The 24469-nt window shown below is 36.6% G+C and overlaps 1 long non-coding RNA gene and 9 gene segments (V, D, J or C); all 10 read right to left on the bottom strand.

Annotated features, from left to right (window-relative positions):
• Nucleotides 1-154: 154 nt before the first annotated feature.
• On the bottom strand, nt 155-1148 carry LOC125250543. The segment is given in 2 exon segments: nt 155-601; nt 694-1148. Coding segments are annotated over 2 exon segments (396 nt in total).
• Nucleotides 1149-3884: 2736 nt separating this feature from the next.
• LOC125251938 lies at nt 3885-4464 on the bottom strand. The segment is given in 2 exon segments: nt 3885-4273; nt 4373-4464. Coding segments are annotated over 2 exon segments (438 nt in total).
• Nucleotides 4465-6297: 1833 nt separating this feature from the next.
• Nucleotides 6298-7035, bottom strand: LOC125250550. The segment is given in 2 exon segments: nt 6298-6749; nt 6858-7035. Coding segments are annotated over 2 exon segments (354 nt in total).
• Nucleotides 7036-10189: 3154 nt separating this feature from the next.
• Nucleotides 10190-10886, bottom strand: LOC125250542. The segment is given in 2 exon segments: nt 10190-10553; nt 10636-10886. Coding segments are annotated over 2 exon segments (399 nt in total).
• A 359-nt stretch (nt 10887-11245) lies between these two features.
• Nucleotides 11246-12210, bottom strand: LOC125250541. The segment is given in 2 exon segments: nt 11246-11635; nt 11752-12210. Coding segments are annotated over 2 exon segments (408 nt in total).
• Nucleotides 12211-12416: 206 nt separating this feature from the next.
• LOC125250538 lies at nt 12417-13210 on the bottom strand. The segment is given in 2 exon segments: nt 12417-12944; nt 13029-13210. Coding segments are annotated over 2 exon segments (477 nt in total).
• A 3376-nt stretch (nt 13211-16586) lies between these two features.
• LOC125250552 lies at nt 16587-17326 on the bottom strand. The segment is given in 2 exon segments: nt 16587-17001; nt 17171-17326. Coding segments are annotated over 2 exon segments (354 nt in total).
• Nucleotides 17327-17942: 616 nt separating this feature from the next.
• Nucleotides 17943-18373, bottom strand: LOC125250554. Its single transcript, XR_007180810.1, has 2 exons — nt 18246-18373; nt 17943-18165 (listed from the first exon to the last, which is right to left on the bottom strand). It is a non-coding gene; the product is annotated as an uncharacterized LOC125250554 (long non-coding RNA).
• A 2187-nt stretch (nt 18374-20560) lies between these two features.
• On the bottom strand, nt 20561-21264 carry LOC125250544. The segment is given in 2 exon segments: nt 20561-21015; nt 21225-21264. Coding segments are annotated over 2 exon segments (402 nt in total).
• Nucleotides 21265-21605: 341 nt separating this feature from the next.
• On the bottom strand, nt 21606-22535 carry LOC125250535. The segment is given in 2 exon segments: nt 21606-22077; nt 22196-22535. Coding segments are annotated over 2 exon segments (555 nt in total).
• Between the last annotated feature and the right edge of the window lie 1934 nt (nt 22536-24469).

Genomic DNA, 24469 nt, shown 5'->3' with positions numbered 1-24469 from the left:
TTTTATAACAATAATTTAGAACAAGCAAGAGCTCAGTTTGAATGTGTGCTTTATATTACATGAGAATCATTTGAGATATTTTAAAATTTGTTACAATTGACAGTATTTTTAATTAAATTGATTTGTCAACTAGGACAGTAAGACAATATTGGGTTTAATGTGTTTCATCTTTATATTGCCAAAGATTCACTCACTTTAGATTACATTTTGTTTATATTTGATCACTTTTACAATAAGCTGATCTTTCTCGTCTCTCATTGTAACAGGTTTTTGTATAGATCTGATGTGTTTCCTGTGACTGTGGGCCTCAGAGCACAGTAATACACAGCAGAGTCAGACACACGCAGATCCTTGATCTTCAGAGGAACTAAATTTGATGAAAGTTCAGAGTGAAATCTCTCCTGGAACTCAGTGCCATTTTCTCCTCCATATTTGCTTCTCCTCAGGATGTATTTAGGAAAGTCATTTACTCTCTGGATGTACCAGAATAAATATTCTCCTGCTGAATCTGTTTTATATTTACACTGTAATGTCACTGATCTTCCTTCAGCTTCAGTCACATGTTTGTCTGGCTGATCAACTGTGTCCTCTGATCTGCACTCTGTGAAGGTTTAAGAATATTTCATGTACAGTACGATACAAAATATGACAAACTTGCATGAATATGAAACTGTATTAAATGAAAATTCATACCAAGAATGAAGAGTGTGAAGAGAAATATTTTCCTCAACTTGTGTGACATGACTGCTGAATAATCCTTGAAGTTCAGATAAATCAGCAGTGGGAGAATTTTACTTTTAGTATTATAATAATGATGATCCAAGGAGGAGCTTGTGGATACCCAATAAAGCTTCAGTATTGTCAAAGGAAATATTCAGTAACTACTGCCCTCTTATGGTTAACTGCAAGTATTGCACAACTGAAACAGTGCCATCTCATAGAGTTCAATGCAAATGAATAAAGATATTTGTTTTCTGAATTATGGGATATTAAAGTGAACTGGTGAACTAAATGACTATATTGTAGGGATATAATGTAATTTATCTTTCATATCCCAAATTCTTTGTGTTTTATGTTTAATTGATTTGCATTAGATTCATTACATATTTGAATACTAGCTTTTTCCCCACTATCTCTGTGTTTCTCTCATTGTAACAGGTTTTTGTACAGTGTTACAGTGTTTCCTGTGACTGTGGGCCTCAGAGCACAGTAATACAGAGCAGAGTCTGATACTGCAGCAGAGGAGATGATCAGATCCACATGAGTTTGTTTCCATTTAGTGAGTTTAACAGACAGTCTTGGATCTACATCAGAGTTTTTGGTGGTTGTTTTACCATCATAGATGAGCACAAGAAATTCAGGAGCTGATCTGGGATAATGACGGTACCAGAATAGATAATCTGCAGAGGAATAACGACAGGATAATGTAACAGTTGAACCCTCCTCAGCAAAAAGCTCTGTTTTGTTCGGTGTGATGTTTCCAGAGACAGCAGCTGAAAAAGAAAATGTACTTTAGATTTGTTTTAATTAAAGTCATCATTAACAATAGATAATACATATAACATAATTATACATACATGCCAGACTGTAGAGGAGAATAAGTGAATAAATCTCCATTGTGCAGTGCGCTGTGTTCACTTTAAGATGATTCAGACTGAATTGTTTCACTGAAGAGATCAGATTGTGTCAGATCTGTGTAGTCCCTCCTCTCTGAGAAACATCATAGCCAAGTTTTACATTTCACACCTGGAGAAGAGAAGAAAGATCCTGTTACAATCACTAATGTGCTTGTCTAATTATTATTTAAATATTTGAGAATATATAGCACAATAGTAAAGTGATGTGAGAGGGACATCTTTGATAATGAGTTCAGCATAAGTATAGGATGTATTTTACAAACAAACAAAAAACATAAAATGTTGTTACTAGATCAACGTTTTTTATGACCTAACTTCTCAAATATTTTTAAATAATTAATTTAAGGTTTTTGTTTATTATTATTGCATAATAATCAAACATGTCAGTATACAGATACCATGACTGTCTTTAAACACAAATAAAACAGTGAGATTTGATCTACTGTAGTCAGGGCTCGATTTGAGGGGGGATGACAAATAAATGACAAAATCATCCCCTTTCACATTCAATGTGTTTTAACAGCATATTGATCACTGTGGATTGTTTTTTGCTGGTACCAGAAGAGATATGGAAATGAATCAGTGGTTGAATAGCCTATTTGCAGTTGATTGTTACTGATTCCCCTTCAAAAGCAATCTGAACTCTTGTTTTCTGTTCAACACTGTCCAGAGACTCACAGCCTAAAACAGAATTTCAAAAAACAGTTTATTCCAAACATTGTACAAAACAAGAAAGCATGTGATTAAAGGTCTAGAATCAGGAAATTTCTCTTACTTTTCATCAACAATAGCAGAAGAAGAACACAAAGGATCGTCATGTTTGCACTGTAGGAAGAAAAAGAGTTTAGTTTGCTCTATATCAGATCTCCACAGGCTCCTCCTATCTGTCAGTGTCAGAGGATGAGAACAGCATTAAAATGACATCAGTTCATGAACACTGAAAACATATGAAACCATAATATACCATAACCATACTATAATGCTGTGCTGTAAGACTGTCAGAGCTCATCTGATCATTAAGATTATTTTCTTCATTATGGTGGATGTTTTTGGCTTCCTGCTGGTTATTGTAATAAAGCCCTGTGATTGGGTTTCACCTGTACAGTACATTAGAGTCCTCATTCATTACAGCTGCAATTTAGTTTAATTTGATGTAATAATTAAAACTTTAATCAAACTTATAATAATTTAACTCCTTAAAGAAGAATGAACATCATTAAATCAATGAAACATCATAAAAAGTCAATGTTGAGTGTATATCGCCCTCTTCTGGTCTTTCATAGCTTTCTGCACATAATACATCTTCACAAAATCTGGATTTTAATGGCAATAACCAGATTTATGGTGGTATACTATTGTAATGGTATGAGCAATATGAAATCAGTTCAAAGACAGTTGCAAGAAAAAGTATGTGAACCACTTGCAGAATCTGTGAAAACGTTAATAATTTTAACAAAATAAGGGATATAATACAAAATACATGTTATTTTTTTATTTAGTACTGTCCTGAGTAAGATGTTTTACATAAAAGATGTTTACATATAATCCACAAGAAAAAAAAAAGCTGAATTTGTTAAAATAACCACAAGTATGTGAACCATTGATTCTTAATACTGTTTGTGGTTACCTGGATGATCTACGACTGTTTTTTTTTTTTTTGTTGTTGTTGTTTTGTTTTGTTTTGTGATGGTTGTTCATGAGTCCACTTAATGTTTTTCAGAAAAATCCTCCAGGTCCTGCAGATTCTTCAGTTTTCCAGCATTTTTTGCATATTTGAACCCTTTCCAGCAGTGACTGTATGATTTTGAGATCCGTCTTTTCACACTGAAGACAACTAAGGGACTCAAACACAACTTTTATAAAAGGTTCAAATATTCACTGATGCTCCAGAAAAAAAACATGATGTATTAATAGATGGGGGGTGGAAACATTTGGAATTTGAAGATCAAGGTCAATTGTATTTAATTTGTCTTCCGGGAAACATGCAAGTACCTTCTGTTGCTTCCGAAGGGCAGTACTAAATGAAAAAAAAAAAAAAAAAAGACATTCAAGTGAAATAAGAAAACTTTGGACCTCTTCATCCTGTTCAAAAGTTTTCACCCCCGACTTTTAATGCATCGTGTTTCCTTCTGGAGCATTAGTGAATGTTTGAACCTTTTTTAATAGTTGTGTTTGAGTCCCTCAGTTGTCCTCCATGTGAAAAGATGGATCTCAAAATCATTCAGTCACTGTTGTAAAGGGTTCGAATTACAAATCGAAATATAGCATAATTATGTAACTGATGCTGTTGCACTGTGAGAGTTTTTGTGTGAGTGTTGAGTGTGTTTGAGTCACAGTGGGCTTCAGAGCACAGTAGTACACAGCAGAGTCAGACACACACAGGCTCTTGATTGTCAGAGGAACTGAAGTTTTGCTGAGATTTGCTTGAAATCTCTCCTTGAATTCATCCTCATTGTGTTCAGAGTTAGAGAATCTGTTCAACATGTACTTGGGGATCCCATTAACTTTCTGCTGGTACCAGAAGAGGGTGTAAGAAGTATAAGACGTCTGATATGTACAGTTGATTGTTACATCATCACCTTCAAAAGCAGACTGAATCTTTGTGTGCTGATCAACTTTGTCTTGAGATTTACATCCTGAAATAGAATTGAAACAATATGAATAAAAAGTTCACCCATTGTCCACAAGAAATATACACATAGACAAAAGAATCATTATTTGATAGTGCTACTCACCCCAGATATATAAAAATATGATCACAATGACACTTTTCCAGAGTGCCATTATATACAGTTGAAATCCCCAAGGATATATGCAGAGATGTTGTGATCTCCTCTTTCTGTATCTGTTAAAGCAGCAGTAAATTCAAGTCATTTGGTCTGACTGCTGGGAGGAGCCTGTGCTACAGTAAGTGCCAATGAAGACTGTAGTTTATAATATATAGTGCTGTATCACTTCATTTTGCTTATATGTATAATAATGAATCTTAGGATGTACATTTTTGATTAGCTTATATCACTTTCTATTCACTGAAAAACACAGTATCTTATTACACTTTAGAATGCTTGATTCTGATTGGTCAATCATGGCATTCAGCAGCAGTCTGATATTTCCTGATATTTGCCATCATCCATAGAAACATTATATATCAGTCCTCTTATCTGAGTAACTCAAACAGGATCTACTTTCATGTCTCTCGTATCACAACTCTTGCTCTCTTGTTCTAAACAAACACAACTTGCATCTCAGACCCTGTTTCCTCCTGATATTGTAAATCATCTTGCAAATGACTTCAGCATTAATATTAATATTATATTGTTATATTGTTGTGTTTGTCTTGTTGCTAGCCCAATTGTTCTGTATGCTGTTGTGGACTTTAAAGGTCCCCTAGAACATGTTTTTAAAAGATGTAATATAAGTCTAAGGTGTCTCCTGAATGTGTCTGTGAAGTTTCAGCTCAAAATACCCCATAGTTTTTTTTTATTAATTTTTTTTAACTGCCTATTTTGGGGCATCATTAACAATGCACTGATTTACACTCAACCCCGCCCCCTGCCAATCGCGTCTTCCCTGCCACACGAGCTCTGGACTATATTACAGTGCATTTACAAAGTTCACACAGCTAATATAACCCTCAAATGGATCTTTACAAGATGTTCGTCATGCATGCTGTATGCATGCTTCGAATTATGTGAGTAAATTATTTATTTTGGATGTTAACGTTTGATTCTTTATGAGTTTGAGGCAGTGCTCCGTGGCTAACGGCTAATGCTACACTGTTGGAGAGATTTATAAAGAACGAAGTTGTGTTTATGCATTATACAGACTGCAAGTGTTTAAAAATGAAAATAACGACGGCTCTTGTCTCCGTGAATACAGTAAGAAACGATGGTAACTTTAACCACATTTAACAGTACATTAGCAACATGCTAACGAAACATTTAGAAAGACAATTTACAAATATCACTAAAAATATCATGTTATCATGGATCATGTCAGTTATTATTGCTCCATCTGCCCTTTTTTGCTATTGTCCTCGCTTGCTTACCTAGTCTGATGATTCTGCTGTGCACATCCAGACGTTCTGCCCTTTCTAATGGCTTGAATATAAGCTGGCAATGGCATATGCAAATATTGGGGGTGTACATATTAATGATCCTGACTGTTACGTAACAGTCAGTGTTATGTTGAGATTCGCCTGTTCTCCGGAGGTCGTTTAAACAAATGAGATTTATATAAGAAGGAGGAAGCAATGGAGTTTGAGACTCACTGTATGTCATTTCCATGTACTGAACTCTTGTTATTTAACTATGCCGAGGTAAATTCAATTTTTAATTCTAGGGCACCTTTAAGGTAATATAGCTAGAGGTCAGCTCCTGTTTGACTTTTAAGGCTTTTACCTTTTAAACTTTTGAACTGTACTAAAATATGTAAATATTTATTTATTTAAATATAGAAAAGAGTGTATAATGGTATAGCTAGTGGTCAAGAATAACCAAGAATATAGGTATTGATAATGATAATGATCATAATGATAATGATTGAAATGAAGTAAATAAAGAAGTAAAAATTAAGATGTGTATTTGTGCACTAAAGGAACCACATGGAACGTGATTTCTGAATATATTAATATTTCTAAAGTTTTTATAATAAGCCTAATTCAGCCTCACACAGGTGTTACCACATATTTTATTACATTTGGGGCTGGATAGATTGTGGTTTTGATTGTGGTTTTCACTAGATCGGTTCAAAGTGAAAAGAGCTTCAGGTTTTTGTACGACGTGTTTCATGTTTTGTATCACTGGGCTCCAACTCTTAGAGCACAATAATAGAGAGCTGAATCTGACAGACGAACATCAGTAATAGTGAGTTCAGTGGATGTTTGTGATGCAGTCGACTGAAAGCGAGGATCAGAAGTGTGTTCACCACGTGCTGCCCGTGCATTTTTGTATAATAAATATTGTGGTTCTTTGTTGGGATATTGTCTATACCAGTAAAGCCAAACATTTTGACCATTTGTACTATATGAGCAGCTCAGCTTGACAGTTTCTGTTTCTTTAGTGTTTTTTTCTGTCTCTTTATCTGGCTCAATGTTGTCTCCAGTCACCAAACCTGTGAACAATAAAAAGTGATATTTGATTGACAAAACAGAAATATATAGGCCTATATATATAGTGATCTTTTAAATACACATTTGTTTTCACTCTGTAAATAACGTACCTGTCCCCACAATGAGAATCAGTATGAAGCATGTGTCCATGTTGAATCAGATCAGATCAGTTCTCTGTTGAGGCTCTCAGTGCTTGAGCTGTAAGTCACTGCAGATCAGTCACAAACACACACAGGAACTTCCTCCTCACTTAACTTCCTGCTGCTGTTCACTTTCATCCATATGCTGTATTGTATATCATTTAATTGTGTTTGATAACGATAGGTTACTGTCATAACCCCGGTTCTCTGAAACATCAAGTGGAGAGATCCACCAATGAGAAGAGCATCCGTTGACCTCTGCAGAAGCATCCAATTGCACCAAGTCTGGCTAGACAGACAGAAGCGTGTAGCCAATGCCAGATAAGGCCCCACCCCCTTACCTGAGAGCATATAAGGCCCATACTCGCAGCTATTCTCCAGTAAGCATATTAGCTTCTCGTCTGGCTAGCAGGGCAAAGCTGGTGGATCTCTCCACTCGATGTTTCAGAGAACCGGGGTTACGACAGTAACCTATTGTTCTCTTTCATCATCTCGTGTTTGAGATCCACCTATGGGAGAGACATGGACAGCTCCTCGACTGCCTAATACACTCACAGTGAAGTTCTGTAAGCCAGAGAAGGACGGTCAACGCAAGGGGTGGTGCCTGACACATCCCACAATCATGCACCTTGCAACCCTGTCGCACACGCATGACTGCTGTGCACAGGCATGACATGAAACATGTATGAAGCACACACATGTAAATAAACCCAGCAATACAAATATAAACACTCAGGCAGGAATGTAAATGCGTGCTTGGTGACATGAATGTGCGTGTCCTGCCGGCCCACACACCCTTTGTTCTTTTACAACAATGTGTAAATAGGAAAGGAGAAAAGAGGGTAACAAGGAGGGCTATGAAGACCCCACCCCTAAAACAGAATGTGCTACCAAGGTTTTGGTAACATCCAGTCAGTAGTAACACACAAATGTATGCGGAGGGGCCCAGCTGGCAGCAGAGCAGATGTCCTGCAGTGACACGTCTCTAAAGAAAGCCCAAGATGTGGCTAAGCCCTCGTGGAATGAGCTCTGTTGTTACCTGGGGGCTGTGCTCCCTTAGATTCATATGCCAAAGCAATAGCATTCACAAGCCAATGTGAGAGGCGTTGCTTAGATATGGGACTCCCTTCCCTTCATGAAATGAAGAGCTGGTCGCTCTTCTGGAAAGCACTGGTCCTGATAATATATGTCTGTAATGCACATACAGGACACAGAGCATTCAGCCTCTGATCCTCCGTGGAGGAAAAAGGTGGAGGGTGAAAAATGGACAGCTCCAACACCTCCAATGTGAACGCAGGAAAGCACTTAGGCATAAAAGCCGAATTATCTCTGCCAAGCCACGGTGGTTTGAGCCACCTGGGTGTTATCAGAATGAGAGACAGGCCCTTCTCTCTCACCCTGGCCAGTGTGGGAATTATCAGGCACAGGGGAGGAAAAGCATACAGCAGCACTTTGGGCCATGGGTGGGCCAGTGCATCTACCCAGAGGGGGGCGTCCACGTCCATTAGTGAGAAGAACATAGGACAATGGCTGCTTTCGTGTGAGGCAAATAGATCTACGATTGCCTGTCCGAATCTCATCCATATCAAGCCCACTATCTGAGGATGGAGGCACCAATCTCCGCAGAGTGTGTTCCCCCTCGATAGAAGGTCTGCGCCTCTGTTCAGAATGCCTGGAACATGACTCACGCATAACGACAGGAAAAACCTGCCTACGGGTTAGGTGTCCGTGGAGGGGGAACCTGGTGCGGTGCTGATTTCCGGGGCAGGCACAACTTAAAAGCCTCGTACTCTTTCTTTTTGTCGTCACAGCGCTGCTGCATAAGGGCGACGGCAGGGCCGAAGAGTGCTTGACCGGCCTCCATTGGTGATCCCCCGACACGTAGCTTCTCGCTATCAGGGAGCCCTGATAGATTGAGCCACAGCACGTGCTCACCGACAATGGAAAAAGCCATTAAATGCCCGCTGGCTTGGACAGCCTGGCGGGCATTGCGGAAAACGAGATAGTTGATAGTGACGATCTCCTTCCAGAGCTAGGGCGAGGCAGACCCTTTCTGACCCATGTCCTCGAGAAGCTTGGCCTGGTAAACCGCGAGGAGTGAGGAAACATTCAAGGCTTTAAACTTTTAACTGCTAAAGCTGAGGCCTTGAAGGAAGCCTGATGGATGGTTGCAGAGAATGGGTCCATTTTGCTAGAAAGAACAGGCTTGGAAGGGGCGAGCAGCCCACCTTGAGAAGGATTGAGGTGTCTGGCGATGGAGGGCTCACCCATGGGGTCACTCATGCCGAGGGCCGTCATGTCTTTCAACTCGAGACCCACGAGACCATGTTTGAAGTCGAGCGGGTCACCCCAGCTGTTCTTCATATGCTTGGCACAAGCAGGAAGGACAGGGATAAGCTGTTTTTTCGGGCCGAGAAGCAGACCCAGAAGTTTTCCATCATAGATGTCCCTCTCCTGGTCGGTGGCAACTTGTAAAGCTGGCCATTTCGATATTGAGGCAAGCAGCGTTAAGATGTCCTCAAGGAAAAGTGGATTTAGAGAGAGCCATAGAAATGTCAAAACGGTTGGCAACCGTGACAGAGGAAACGAGCGAGGAGAAAGGCGAACAGCCTAAAAAGAACTGCAGTGTGGGTGGCTTGCAAAATGACACAGCTGTAATAGAGTGTGAGACGATCACGTCCGGCAGAGGCTGATCAGAGTGAAATGTCCTCCTGAAGACAAATGCAAACGTTCGCATAATAATCCAACGAGCCATGAGTAGCGAATGACAACTGGAGAATAGCAGCGTATATGCTCTCAGGTAAAGGGGTGGGGCCTTACCTGGCATTGGCTACACGCTCCTGTCTGTCTAGCAATTGGATGCTTCTGCAGAGGTCAGCGGATGCTCTTCCCATAGGTGGATCTCGAACACGAGATGATGAAAGAGAACTCTTTTTCCTGCCATTTTATAATAATTCTTCAAAAATACTAACTGAATCTGTTTTAGATATCACTGATCTTCCTTCAGTCACATGTTTGTCTGGCTGATCAACTGTGTCCTCTGATCTACACTCTGTGAAGGTTTAAGAATATGTAATGTAAACCATTGACATGAAAAGCTGCTTTATTGTCACATGCAATGTTGAGTAACTACTGCCCTCTTTTGGTTAACTGCAAGTATTGCATAACTGAAACAGCACCATCTAAGAATGACTGGCTTTATAATGTTGCTTTGTTTTATGTTTTATCATTTTTGCATTAGATCATGTAATTATTTGTATACTAGTTTTTTTTCTCACAATGTTTTCTCTGTGTCTCTGTGTTTCTCTCATTGTATCAGGTTTTTGTACAGTGTTCTTGTGTTTCCTGTGACTGTGGGCACCAGAGCACAGTAATACAGAGCAGAGTCTGATACTGCAGCAGAGGAGATGATCAGATACACGTGATTTTGTTCCTTTTTTTCAACTTTAACAGAGAATCTTGGATCTACATCAGACGTCACAGGTTCTTTTTTACTACTGTAGATGAGTACAAGAAATTCAGGTTTTGATCTTCCATACTGACGGTACCAGAGGAGATAATCTGAAGCTCCAGAGGCAGAAAAACTACAAGATAATGTAACACTTGAACCCTCCTCAGCAAAAACATCTGTTTTGTTTGGTTTGATGACATTTCCAAATACAGCAGCTGAAATAGAACAGTTTTAGTGAGATGTTTTTAATAAAAACAAAATTTTAACAGAAATATTATAATTAACCAAATAACATACCAGCTGAAGCACAGAGCAGAATAACTGAATGAAGATTCATTGTTCAAGTGTTCACTCTGAGAAGAGTCAGACTGAATTGTTTCATCCACAGTCTCTTTCAGACTCGATTAGATCATGTCAGATCTGTGAACTCTGAGTCCCTCCTCTCTGAGAACATCTGACAATGATTTCAAGAAGACAAGAAAGATCCAATCACATGAACTGCTATTATGACTATATGATTGTGCCAAAAACAAGTAATGCTGAATTGATCTGTGATCCTTATTTGAGTATAGTTACAAAGCTATTTTAATGATTTATTGCATTTCAGGGGGTGTGACCTTCTTCATCACATTTTGAACGTTATTTTGGACTCGGCTCACAACAGCGTACCATCATTTGAAACAAATTATCTGTCCATCAGTGTTAAGAATAATAAATAATATGCTGTACAGTTGTTCATGTTCAAGATCAGTTTTACTGTGCACAGCCTTTTAATAAAGAAAACACTATTGGATGATTAAAATGATACTGAAATTATTCATTTAAAATAAATCATGTAATCAATGTAATAATGACTGCATGAACATAATGTTGTTCATTGTAGTTCATGATGATTTTATTACAGTTTTTAAATGTCAAAAATGCTTTCATCACAGTCACATTATATGTTTATGCTTGTGTTTTTGTATGTGGTTTGACTTCAGTTTTGTCACAGTGGGCTTCAGAGCACAGTAATACACAGCAGAGTCAGACACACGCAGATCCTTGATCTTCAGAGGAACTGAATTTGATGAAAGTTCAGAGTGAAATCTCTCCTGGAACTCAGTGCCATTTTCTCCAGTTCCAAACTTGTCTCTTCTCAGGATGTATTTAGGAAAGTCATTCGCTCTCTGGATGTACCAGAAAAGGTATGGCCCTGTTGAAGCTGTCGTATATGAACAATCTAATGTCACTGATCTTCCTTCAGCTTCAGTCACATGTTTGTCTGGCTGATCAACTTTCTCTTCTGATCTGCACTCTGTAAGAATATTTGATGTAGATTTGATTTTTGACTCGTAAAATCCACATCAACAAACAATATATACAAATATTCAAAAATGATTTAAAATCTTAAAAATGAGAAGAAATGCATACCAAGACTGAAGAGTGCAAATAGAAATATATTCCTGATCCACCTCATGATCTGTTTTAAATTCACACTGAAGTCAAAATAAATCTGTCAATGAGAGTTTTGCTTTCATAAATATCATAAAGACTCTGAGGAGGAGTTTGTGAAAACCTAAAAGAAACTTCTCTGTTAAGTGTAATACTGAGAGATATCGCCCTCTTTTGGTTTCTGACAAGTGTTACACAATCAAAATAAAGTCACATGATGTGAAACATGTTAGCCATAAAGCAGCTTTAAGAACACTTATAATTACAATCATTCATACTGTATCTTAAAATTGTACCTTTTTGAAAAGCTTTGTTTGCCCTTTTATTCACTTCTTCCCCCAACCTCACATAGACGTTTGCAGTTTTATCTCACTTTTTTATTTCTTTCTTTCTTTTTTTAAATCACACAACATTAATTTCATAAGAGCTTCAAAAGTAAAAGACTTGTTTCATGTTTTGTATCACTGGGCTGATTTTGAAAAGGCTGCCATATGAAAAGTCCAAAGATGATGACAGGCGACAGACAATGTAAGATGTCAATCATCACACCAGCCGGCAGTCGTATAACTCTTTACCTTTATTTCTAGATGGGCAAATGAACTCATGAACGCTGTTTACAGATTCTGAAGAATAACTAAAAATCTTCGAGTGGGACACATACATTTATTTATACCTTATAGATCTTAATGAGTCAGAGGAAGTTTGTGTGGATTTTATAACAAGTTCCTGACAGAGAGTGAGATCTCAGCACCCACATATCAACAAATGATACTGATCTCCCTCTACTGGCTCCCTACAGCTACTGCACGATGCCAATATATTTATATATGAAGGTTTTTGTGTAAGTGTTGAGTGTGTTCGAGTCACAGTGGGCTTCAGAGCACAGTAGTACACAGCAGAGTCAGACACACGCAGGTCCTTGATCAACAGAGGAAATGATTTTGAAGATGTGTTGATATGTGCATTAAATCTGTCTTTGAACTCTTTGTCTTCATCTCCAGTTTGACCAACTCTGTTCAACATATATTTAGGAACTCCGTTTACTTTTTGCTGGTACCAAAAGAGAGTCGGGGAGAGCTGGGTTTGATATGTACAGTTGATTATTACAGCTCCACTTTCAGAAGCAGTCTGAACTCTTGTTTTCTGCTCAACATTGTCCTGCGACTCTATTCCTGTAAAACCAAATCATGAACAACATCAGCAAAGAAATATCATGAACATTCAGAACAAAAAGAATCACTCACAAATATACTTACCCCAGACATATATGAGAACAATGATAGTTTTTTTAATCCAGTGTGTCATCTTTCCTGATTTTAATGAAGTCTCGTCTAAATCCAGATCTTATTCTCACCCTGATCTAGTCTGTGATACAATGACTGTAAATACTGTACTGAGCAAGAGCACTTGATCTACACTAGTGTCTGCTTGATGAGGTTTCTTTGACTCCTCCCTCTCATTCGGCTCAAAGAGTTTATTTCTACCTTTGTTTTGGTGGATAATGGTTTATGGTTAAAATAAAATTAATTGTATGCCTGCATTTTTAATATTTTCCCACACTAAAATAATAATGATGAAAATGATATAATTATTTATGAGACTATTTATGCATAAAAGGAATTACACAGAACATAATTTCTGCACTTATTGTTAATGTTTTTTTGAAGTTTTATAACAGGTCTCAACACAGCTGGTTGTTACCATCTTCATGTTTTTTTACTTTCAAGGCTGGATAGATAGTGGCTGTGATCATGGTTTTGATTGTGGTTTTTACTAGATAGGATCAAATTGAAAAGATCTTCAGGTTTTTGTACGACGTGTTTCATGTTTTGTATCACTGGGCTTCAACTCTTAGAGCACAATAATAGAGAGCTGAATCTGACAGACGAACATCAGTAATAGTGAGTTCAGTGGATGTTCGTATAGTTAACTGAAACCGACGGTCAGATGTTTGTTCACCACTCGCCAAATGTGCATTTTTGTATAATAAATATTGAGGTTCTTTGTTTGGATATTGTCTGTACCAGTAAATAGAAACATTATCACTGTTTGTACTATATGAGCAGCTCAGCTTGACAGTTTCTGTTTCTTTAGTGTTTTTTTCTCTCTCTTTATCTGGCTCAATGTTGTTTCCAGTCACCAAACCTGTGAACAAGCACATCGATTTGTTAAAGGAAAGTTGACAAAATACTATTGCAAACACTTTTAACAGCCCTTTTTACAACATCATCAACAACAAAAATTAATTTAAATATCAATAATTTGGGGTTTGAGGTTTAAAAACAAACTGTTATGTTCAGAGTTTCATCAGTTATTCAGTAAATAACGCACCTGTTCCCACAATGAGAATCAGTATGAAGCATGTGTCCATGTTGAATCAGATCAGATCAGTTCTCTGTTGAGGCTCTCAGTGCTTGAGCTGTAAGTCACTGCAGATCAGTCACAAACACACACAGGAACTTCCTCCTCGCTCAACTTCCTGCTGCTGTTCACTTTCATCCATATACTGTATTGTATATTGTACATCATTTAATTGTGTTTGATAACTCTTTTCCCCACCATTTTATAATAATTCTTCAAAAATACTAAACTTATAGTGCTGAATCTGTTTTATATGTTACTGATCTTCCTTCAGTCACATGTTTATCTGATCAACTGTGTCCTCTGATCTGCACTCTGTGAAGTTTTAAGAATATTTAATGTAAAATCTGATATAAAATGTAAACAATTGATATGAACGGTTGCTGTAATATTAACTACTGCCCTCTTGTGGTTAACTGCAAGTATTGCACAACTGAAACAGCGCCATCTCATCGTGTAACAAATTTGAAAAAATATGACTCATTTTTAGAAAATTGCTTTGTTTTATGTTTTATTATTTTTGCATTAGATTATGTAATTATTTGTATACTAGTTTCTTTCTCAAGAAATGTTCTCTCATCTCTCTCTCGTCTAGCAGGTTTTTGTACAGTGATCTTGTGTTTCCTGTGACTGTGGGCCTCAGAGCACAGTAATACAGAGCAGAGTCTGATACTGCAGCAGAGGAGATGATCAGATCCATGTGGATTTGTTCCTTTTTTGTTACTTTAACTGAGAATCTTGGATCTACTTTAGATTCTTCAGGATCTGTTGCAGTACTGTAGGTGGAAACAAGAAATTCAGGTTTTGATCTTCCATACTGACGGTACCAGAAGAGAGTTTCTGTAGTTGTAGAGGAATAACTACAGGATAATGTAACACTTGAACCCTTCTCAGCAACTACATTTGTTTTGTCTGGTTTGATGACATTTCCAAATACAGCAACTGAAAAAAAGAGGTACATTTGTAGCTTTTTAGTGCTTTTTATTTTATGTATTTTATTTTAATATAACAATAATCAATCAAATAAATATACACACCTGCTGAAGCACAGAGCAGAATAAGTGAATGAAGATTCATTGTTCAAGTGTTCACTCTGAGAAGAGTCAGACTGAATCGTTTCATCCACAGTCTCTTTCAGACTCGATTAGATCATGTCAGATCTGGAGTTCCTCCTCTTCTGATACTTCAAGACAAAAGAGCAGCTTTATTTTGAATGAAGGTTTTTTTGGGTCTGGCTCATTACTGCTACTATTATTTCAAACAAATGTATCTGTTGATCAGTGTTAAAATACAGGTGATTTCTTAGTGGTAATAATTAATTATTGGGCACATAGTGGATTTTGTAATAATAAGTTTAAATAAACTTTGATCATATTTTGGTGTCAGACAGTTTGTCACAGTAAACTTTAAAACAAAATTATGAAACATATTTATGTTTCCAGCAAAAATCATCTCACAATCTATTGTTTGTTTATGTAGCAATACAATTTTACTTGTGATCAATGTATTGATTGCAAGTTCACATGTTTATAAAGTTCATATGACTGTAACTTTCAATATGACTTATTAACTTTCAAAAATTCATACTGTAAAGAAACAGTGACAACATAATCTGAATCACAGGCTAAACCATTTTGACAATTTGATGCATCCTTGCTGAATAATTTGTTTTTAAAAAATCTTACTGACCCCAAACGTTTGAACAGTAGAGTACTGTATGTGACCTGCAAATGAAACAAATTCTAAAATTGTCTCTGTTGTATTTGATAGATTGAATGCTTCATCTGAAAAAATCTATTCAAATTCAAATTCACGCTTTTCAGATATCGGTTCATTATTTCAAATTTAGTCAGGCTTTTCAGAATGTAAATAAAAACTTTTAAAATAAGGTTATTTTATATTATTATATGAAACAATGTTTTATTTATTATGTATATTTTGTTTATATTTATATTTGTTATTTTATTTTATTTCTTGCAATTTCCAACACAAATAATCATGTTATTTTATTTTTCATGTTAAAACAGCATTAAGGCCAATTCACGCTGACAGATGCAGACCAACACGACAGTCACCAGATAACAGCTCGTCACTTACAACGTCACAACCACGTATATGTGTAACCACTATTGACTTCATATGGAAAAAAATACTATGGGGTCAACTGTTAGTTTACCCATATTCTTCAAAATATCTTCTTTTGTGTTCAGCAGAAGAAAGAAATTCATACAGGTTTGGAACAACTTGTGGGCGAGTAAATGACAGGATTTTCATTTTTTGGTGAACTATTCTTTAAATTTAACACTGGGAAGCTTAGTTTTTTGCAAGTGTTGCACACCTAGAGTACATTTTTAACACACAATTTTAACACAACTTTAAACTCTTTTAAGCATTATTAACTTTGTTTGCCCTTTTATGCATTTTCTAAAATCCCGTTCCCACAGCCTCACACAGGTGTTTGCAGTTATTATCTGAGGTTTTGATTTGGTTTTCATAAGAGCTTCAAAGTGAAAAATGGCTTTAAGTTTTTGTACGACGTGTTTCATGTTTTGTATCACTGGGCTTCAACTCTTAGAGCACAATAATAGAGAGCTGAATCTGACACAGTCACACGGTTAATAATGAGTTCAGTCAATATGCGAGAAGTACTTGACTGAAATCGAGGATCAGAGCTGTCTTTAGCAGAGTTCAATCGAGCTCCTTCATATAATAAATATTGAGGTTCTTCATTGGGATTTTGTCTGTACCAGTAAAGACGCACATTTTCACTGTCTGAATCATAAGAGCAGCTCAGTGTTACAGACTCTCCTTCTGTTTTGATGACTTTGGTCCCTCGGTTTGGCTCGATTTTGTCCTCAGCCGTCACATCTGCAAACATTAAGCACAATATTAACTCATTTTGTCTTAGGGTTAACATTGTATATCAGTAAAGATTCAACTTTACAATTGTTTTTAATGAAAATCAATAATACCATCCAGTGTTTTATAGGGTTTTTAAGCTGTTGCTAATAGTGCGAAGTGAACATAAATGACACACCTGACGCCATAATGAAAAGCAGCAGCATGTATTTGTTCATGGTGAATCAGATCAGATCAGTTGTGTGTTAATGCTCTCAGTTCTCTGAGCTCTTACTGTGTGTCACTGATGCTTTCTGCTCTTCACTTATCAAGACATTCAACTTCCTGATCTCTGAGTGAAAAGCCAAAGCTTTGAGCCTTCATTAATACTTTAATAGTATTATATATGGAAAAAATACACAGAAACTGTCTGGAGTTTTCAGTCTCTTTTCTTATAATATAAAAATGTAGAAATATGAATTCTGTTGTTCATTGTTGCAGTGAATGTCTGTGAACACTGACACCTTGTGGCACATTGTATCTGAACAATCTGTTACACATGATAATGGATTAAAACTTAATCTGTAGACTACTTTTGTATGGATTTAATGTATTTAACAATATTAGGAGCTTCATTCATTTTGAATGTCATAATGATTTTAATGTATAATCTTTGTATCTGCAGTTTATATTTGTAGATGTATATCCATTAGCTTTTTATCAGTTTATTTATTTATTTTCATTCAGTTATTGCTCTACTTATTACTTGCATCTGAGGTTTACAGATTCTCTTGTAGTCTTTGTCTCTGTGTCTATTGCTTGTTCTCATTGGATTAAATACAGAAGGGTTTTTGTACAGAGTTACAGTGTTTCCTGTGACTGTGGGCCTCAGAGCACAGTAATACAGAGCAGAGTCTGATACTGCAGCAGAGGAGATGATCAGATCCATGTGGATTTGTTCCTTTTTTTCAACTTTAACAGAGAATCTTGAATCTACTTTAGATACTTCAGGACCTGTTGCAGTACTTAAGGTGGAAACAAGAAATTCAGGTTTTGATCTTCCATACTGACGGTACTAGAAGAGATCATCTGAACGTCCAGTGGAGGAATAATTACAGGACAACTTAACATTTTGTCCCTCATCAGCACCAACATCTGTTGTGTCTGGTTTGATGGTATTTCCAAAGACAGCAGCTGAAACAGAAGAGGAATGGGTTCATTTATAGAAAAATTTCTTTATAATCAGTCAATGAATGAATCAAAGAAATACACACCTGCTGAGACACAGAGCAGAATAAGTGAATGAAGATTCATTGTTCAAGTGTTCACTCTGAGTAGAGTCAGACTGAATGGTTTCATCCACAGTCTCTTTCAGACTCGATTAGATCATGTCAGATCTGTGAACTCTGAGTCCCTCCTCTCTGAGAACATCATGTCTATATTTCACACTTGGGGAACTGAAGAAATTTCATTTTGAAATATGTTTTATATAGGAAATATATTCATGTCCTGTAAATTAGATTCATTCAAAATTTTAAGAAATATTAATTTTCACTTTATTTAATTTTCCAACCCTAACATGATAGATATATTGTGCTTATTTTCTGTATTAAGTCAAATTATATCAAGCAGCATTAGGAGAAAAAAAAAACAGAATTTAAAAAACTGGCTCCCTTTCATGAATTTGAATTGAATTGGTCACATCCCACTGGAAACTGAATTGGAATTTGAATTAGAATATCAGGAAGTGGAATGACAATCCATACAATTAATGTTAATGTTACACTTTATTTTTAGGTGTCCTTGTTACTGTGTAATTATACATTTAATTACTGAGTAATATTAATTAACTAAATGTATTTAATATAGAGTAAGATTAGGGTTTGGTTTGGGCTAGTTGTGTGTAAATGTAATTATTCCTAATAGTTATTATTCACTATTTGTACTATATGAGCAGCTCATCTTGACAGTTTCTGTTTCTTTAGTGTTTTTTTCTCTCTCTTTATCTGGTTCAATGTTGTCTCCAGTCACCAAACCTGTGAACAATAAAAAGTGATTTTTGATTTGTGAAGGCAAGGTTGACAAAATAATATTGCAAGAATAATTTACTTTCTACAAAAAAATGCTGTTTGATGCTTTTAAATTGTAATTGTTTATGTACAGAAATTAATTAATAAATAACGCACCTGTCCCCACAATGAGAATCAGTATGAAGCATGTGTCCATGTTGAATCAGATCAGATCAGTTCTCTGTTGAGGCTCTCAGTGCTTGAGCTGTAAGTCACTGCAGATCAGTCACAAACACACACAGGAACTTCCTCCTCGCTCAACTTCCTGCTGCTGTTCACTTTCATATGATGCTGTATACTGTATAATATATTGTATAACAAGCAGAATCAGTGAAGAGAAGAGAAACACAAGAACTACAGCTGACTTCAGCCACAGCCTCAACTGAAGATGAAAGAATAAATGAAAAGTTTCAAGATCTGATTAAACATCTCCACAAACAGCATTACCAGCTTCACTTATTACTAACCAGACTGACTTTATTTTTGACAAACATCTACAGAAGTTCTCATTGAAAATTAACAAAGGTTTAGATATTGTTGTTTTATTGTTTCATTTGGTTTAGTTGGGATCTTGACCCTTGACTTTTCAACCCCCGTTTTTTTTTTTTTTTTTTTTTTTTGTCGCTGTAACTGTGTATTTAAGTTACATGTATTATTGAAAAAAAGAAAGAAAAAAATGTTTAATGGATTAGGTCAGGGCTGGGCAAACTCGGTCCTGGAGGGCCGCTGTCCCTGCAGAGTTTTGCTCCAACCCTAATCAAACACACCTGAACCAGCTAATCAAGGTCTTCAGGATTACATGCAGGTGAGTTTTATCAGGGTTGCAGCTAAACTCTGCAGGGACGGCGGCCCTCCAGGACCGAGTTTGCCCAGCCCTGGATTAGGTCATCTAATGGTCTGGTTCACTGATGTGTTTCTAATCTATAATTTTATGGGTGATGTATTATATTTTTTAATATGATATCCCTGTGATTCTACAGCATGAAATACACAATCAGATAATATGAAGCATTTTAAAAACAGTTTGTACTCAAAAAGTTTTGAACGAACGGTTTAAACAAGAGCCCAAATAAAGAAAACACTGATCACCACAATGGGAACGTCAAATGAACCAAAACATCTAAACCTCTGTTAATTTCCAATAAGATCTTCTGTAGACGTCTGACAGAGATCAGTCTGATTTGTAATAAGTGAATCTGGTAATGCTGTTTGTGGAGTTGCTTAATCATATCTTGACAGATTTAATGTCTGATTTTAAGGTTGTGACTGAAGTCAGTTGTACTTGTGTTTCTGTTTGTCTGTCTCTTTTTTCTGTTGTTGTTTCTCTTTCCTTCATTTTCAACACACTCAAATGTATATAAAATGATAAAACAGAGCTGTGTTACCCCCTTATATGCTTGACTGGAAGAAGCAAAAGCAGCGACTGCGGCATAATAAAAGTTCTGCTGCTCTCGAGCGTGTGTTGTGCTCATCTCTCATTAGAAATCGCCTCGTTCAGCTCCCACAGCACTCGGCCCTGCTCTGCTTCATACTACAATAATGTTAATAATCTAATTCATGAACATGATTTGACTCTAACAGTACATCAACATTACTTCAACGTTACATCACCATTATTTTAACATTACTCCTCTTAGGTTTTTGTACAGTGTGTTTGCTCTTCCTGTCACTGTGGGCTCCAGGGCGCAGTAGTACAGCGCTGAATCTGTGACAGCAGCAGAAGAGATCTGCAGATCTACCTGCTTCTCCACCTTATTCACGCTGCCATTCAGTCTTGGGAAAGGGGGATCTGCAGGTGTTACACTGCCTGACTCATAAACAAGAAGCAGAAATTCTGGTCTGGATCCAGGATATTGTCGATACCAATGTAAACTACGTGCTTGGCTATCATATTTGCATGAGAGAATGACTGTCTCTCTCTCAGTGACATGTTTTGTGGTCTGCAATGATGTTATTGTCTGGCCAACAGATTTATCTGCAAACAGAGCAAACAAACATCAGGAAAAACAAACAAAATGTTCAGCCATTATCTGAGCAGTTACAAATTATTGCTTTTTTCAACATGTATTTACATTAATAAATAGCAATGTTTTTTTGTAAATATGCCAGAATTCAGATTAGATCAAATATAATATTAAAATAAAATAATATAAATGAATGAAAAAGTGACATAATCCTACTCACCCAGAATGGCTAATAGTACAAGTAAAAAAAGAGATCTCATTTTTGCACTGCTGAAGAACAGACTGAAATCATATAAGAGATGAATGCCAACACAATCTCTTGAAGCTCCACCCACATATCTCAGTGTGATTATGATTACATAAAACATGTCATACATGGAAGACTGTGAAATCCATTTTGCTTATTAATATGTAGTTTTTCATGAGTCTTCTCAAGAGATTTCTGATGTCAAATGTGACAATGATATCAAAATGGCAACTCTTTGACAACAAACCTGTATGGAAAGTACAAGTAATGAGACCACATAAGCTTAATTAATTAATAATGCAGATATATCAATATTTTGGTATTTATACTCCAGGATATCTCTGGAGTATAAAATTAGGCAAAATTAGCACTAAAATGTCTCAAAATGTAGACTCTACATGGTTGTATGTATTTTATAGTGACAGAGAAATATTAATTTTTACACTAGACATGGATTTTAGTTTCCGTTCTGAATGTGTCTGATTTTTGTACAGTGGGTGTGTGTTTCCTGTCACTGTGGGCTGCAGGGCGCAGTAATACAGAGCAGAATCAGTTAATGCAGTGCCATTGATCTCCAGATCCACACGATTCTTCTCCTCATTTAATCTAGCAGATATTCCAGGAATTGGAGGCTCAGCTGGTTGCTTAAATTTAGCTTCATTAACCAGAAACAGGAAGTCTGGTCTGGATCTCGGGTACTGACGATACCAGTGGAGAGCATCTGTAGCAGCAGATCCATTGTAACTGCAGGACAGGGTGATTGTTTTACCTTCTGAGACTAATTCATTAGGAGAGACTGGTGCTATTCCCTCACTAGAGGCATCACCTGAGAGAAAGACAGGGAGAAAGATGGGAATAATGAATGGAGATGAACATAAAAGTAAAATACTTGTACTGTTCTCAGTAATTGACTAATTGCATTTGACTAATTGCATTTATCTTACTTGTTAAGAGGAAGATAAGACACAGACAAAATAGGAATATCATTTCTGACAGAGACAAAAAAAATGAACAGCTATGTTGAACTATCTCTAAAACTTCTGCATGCCTGAAGTAATCAGAGTACCTTGTATCTCCTCCTCTCATGTGCCCTTTGAAGAATTGGTTCAGTTTATTAATTTTTGGGTGAAGAGCGCCCTCTTTTGGATAATTTCAGACATCACAAGTTTCTATGTGCCTACTGTAGAAATTTCACACTGGCCTGTGGAAAACACATTTCAATAAAATAGTCAATCAAATCCAGTAAGGATAATTGTGAATATTTGAACTTTCTCATTTTGATGCTTTTAAAGAACCAGAAAATTAGCTGACTCCAGTTAGTACCACATATTACATCAGATTACAGTGCAAACCACATTGTATGTCACAGAGTAAACACTCACACAACAGGAACATGTGCCACCTTGTGGTGATTATTGGTTTATTTTAAGCTTATTCATTGTTTTGTTTATTTTCTGTATTATTCATTGCACTTTGCTGTTCTCATACTAATACACTTTTTTTTTCAACTGCATGTAACTTAAATGCTTTAATCTCATTTAGCTAGCAAGAATTTATATTTTAGGGAAGACAAACCATTGTAAACTATATTGTACAGTATATAAGGATATAATCAATTATAGTATAATTCATTTAAAAAATTTTTTGTTGTTTTTTAACTAATACCAAGTTCTATATATCATGAAACTCCAGATGACGCAGGCTGATGGGTTCATAGCTGCCGACAATCACATTGTTAAAGGTGCCCTCGAATGAAAAATTGAATTTATATTGGCATAGTTAAATAACAAGAGTTCAGTACATGGAAATGACATACAGTGAGTCTCAAACTCCATTGTTTCCTCCTTCTTATATAAATCTCATTTGTTTAAAAGACCTCCGAAGAACAGGCGAATCTCAACATAACACCGACTGTTACGTAACAGTCGGGGTGTACGCCCCCAATATTTGCACGTTTCCAACATTATAAAAGGCATTAGACAAGGGCAGCCAGTATTAACGTCTGGATGTGCACAACCAAATCATCAGACTAGGTAAGCAAGCAAGAACAATGGCGAAAAATGGCAGATGAAGCAATAATAACTGACATGATCCATGATAGCATGATATTTTTAGTGATATTTGTAAACTGTCTTTCTAAATGTTTCGTTAGCATGTTGCTAATGTACTGTTAAATGTGGTTAAAGTTACCATCGTTTCTTACTGTATTCACGGAGACAAGAGCCGTCGCTATTTTCATTTTTAAACACTTGCAGTCTGTATAATTCATAAACACAACTTCATTCTTTATAAATCTCTCCAACAGTGTGTAATGTTAGCTTTAGCCACAGAGCACTATCAAACTCATTCAAAATCAGAAGTAAACAATATAACAGTATACAATACTCACATAATCCGACGCATGCATGACGAACACTTTGTAAAGATCCATTTTGAGGGTTATATTAGCTGTGTAAACTTTGTTAAGGCACTGTTTAAGGCAAGCGCGAGCTCTGTGGGTGGAGAGCACGGGATTTAAAGGGGCCGCAGCATAAAATCGGCGCGTTTGTAATGATGCCCCAAAATAGGCAGTTAAAAAAATTAATAAAAAAAAATCTATGGGGTATTTTGAGCTGAAACTTCACAGACACATTCAGGGGACACCTTAGACTTATATTACATCTTTTAAAAACATAATCTAGGGCACCTTTAACTACAAGGCTCAAGCTGATTGGTTCCTGTTTCATCTGTAGCCAATGAGCTTGCTGCTCAACATTTAAATAGTTGATCAATGTTTGCTGTAGCAGTTTTCAGCACACTTTCAGAGTTCCTCAGAAACCCTCCACCTTCCCCAGCTCCACCTGTATAGATCTGCTACAGGTCATTTCATATATGTGACCCATCCTGGCAAAATGAGTCAAAATAAGCAAATTCAAAATTGAGTTATTGTTATTTTCACAATCTCTATTAAGAAAACTAAATTATATGATTTGTTGGAATCGAATCCAACAAAAAATGACTGAGCTACACCTGTTTGAAGTCGATTCAGCAAAATCAATTTTGAGAAAAATTGAGCTAAAGTTTTCTGAAGATTCCAAAACAAAATCACCTAGCAACCATACCTTAAAATCCCTGTGAATAACACCTAATTTGGCACACACTTAGTCAAAGCCAAATATCTCTCTCTCTCTCTCTCTATATATATATATATAAAAATCTCAAATTCGACCAAAATAGAC

The sequence above is a fragment of the Megalobrama amblycephala genome, linkage group LG17 (assembly GCF_018812025.1).
Source record: "Megalobrama amblycephala isolate DHTTF-2021 linkage group LG17, ASM1881202v1, whole genome shotgun sequence".
In the NCBI taxonomy this organism is placed as follows: Eukaryota; Metazoa; Chordata; class Actinopteri; order Cypriniformes; family Xenocyprididae; genus Megalobrama; species Megalobrama amblycephala.
Note: the sequence above shows the minus strand (reverse complement) of the source record. Positions and strands in the feature narration are given on the sequence as shown.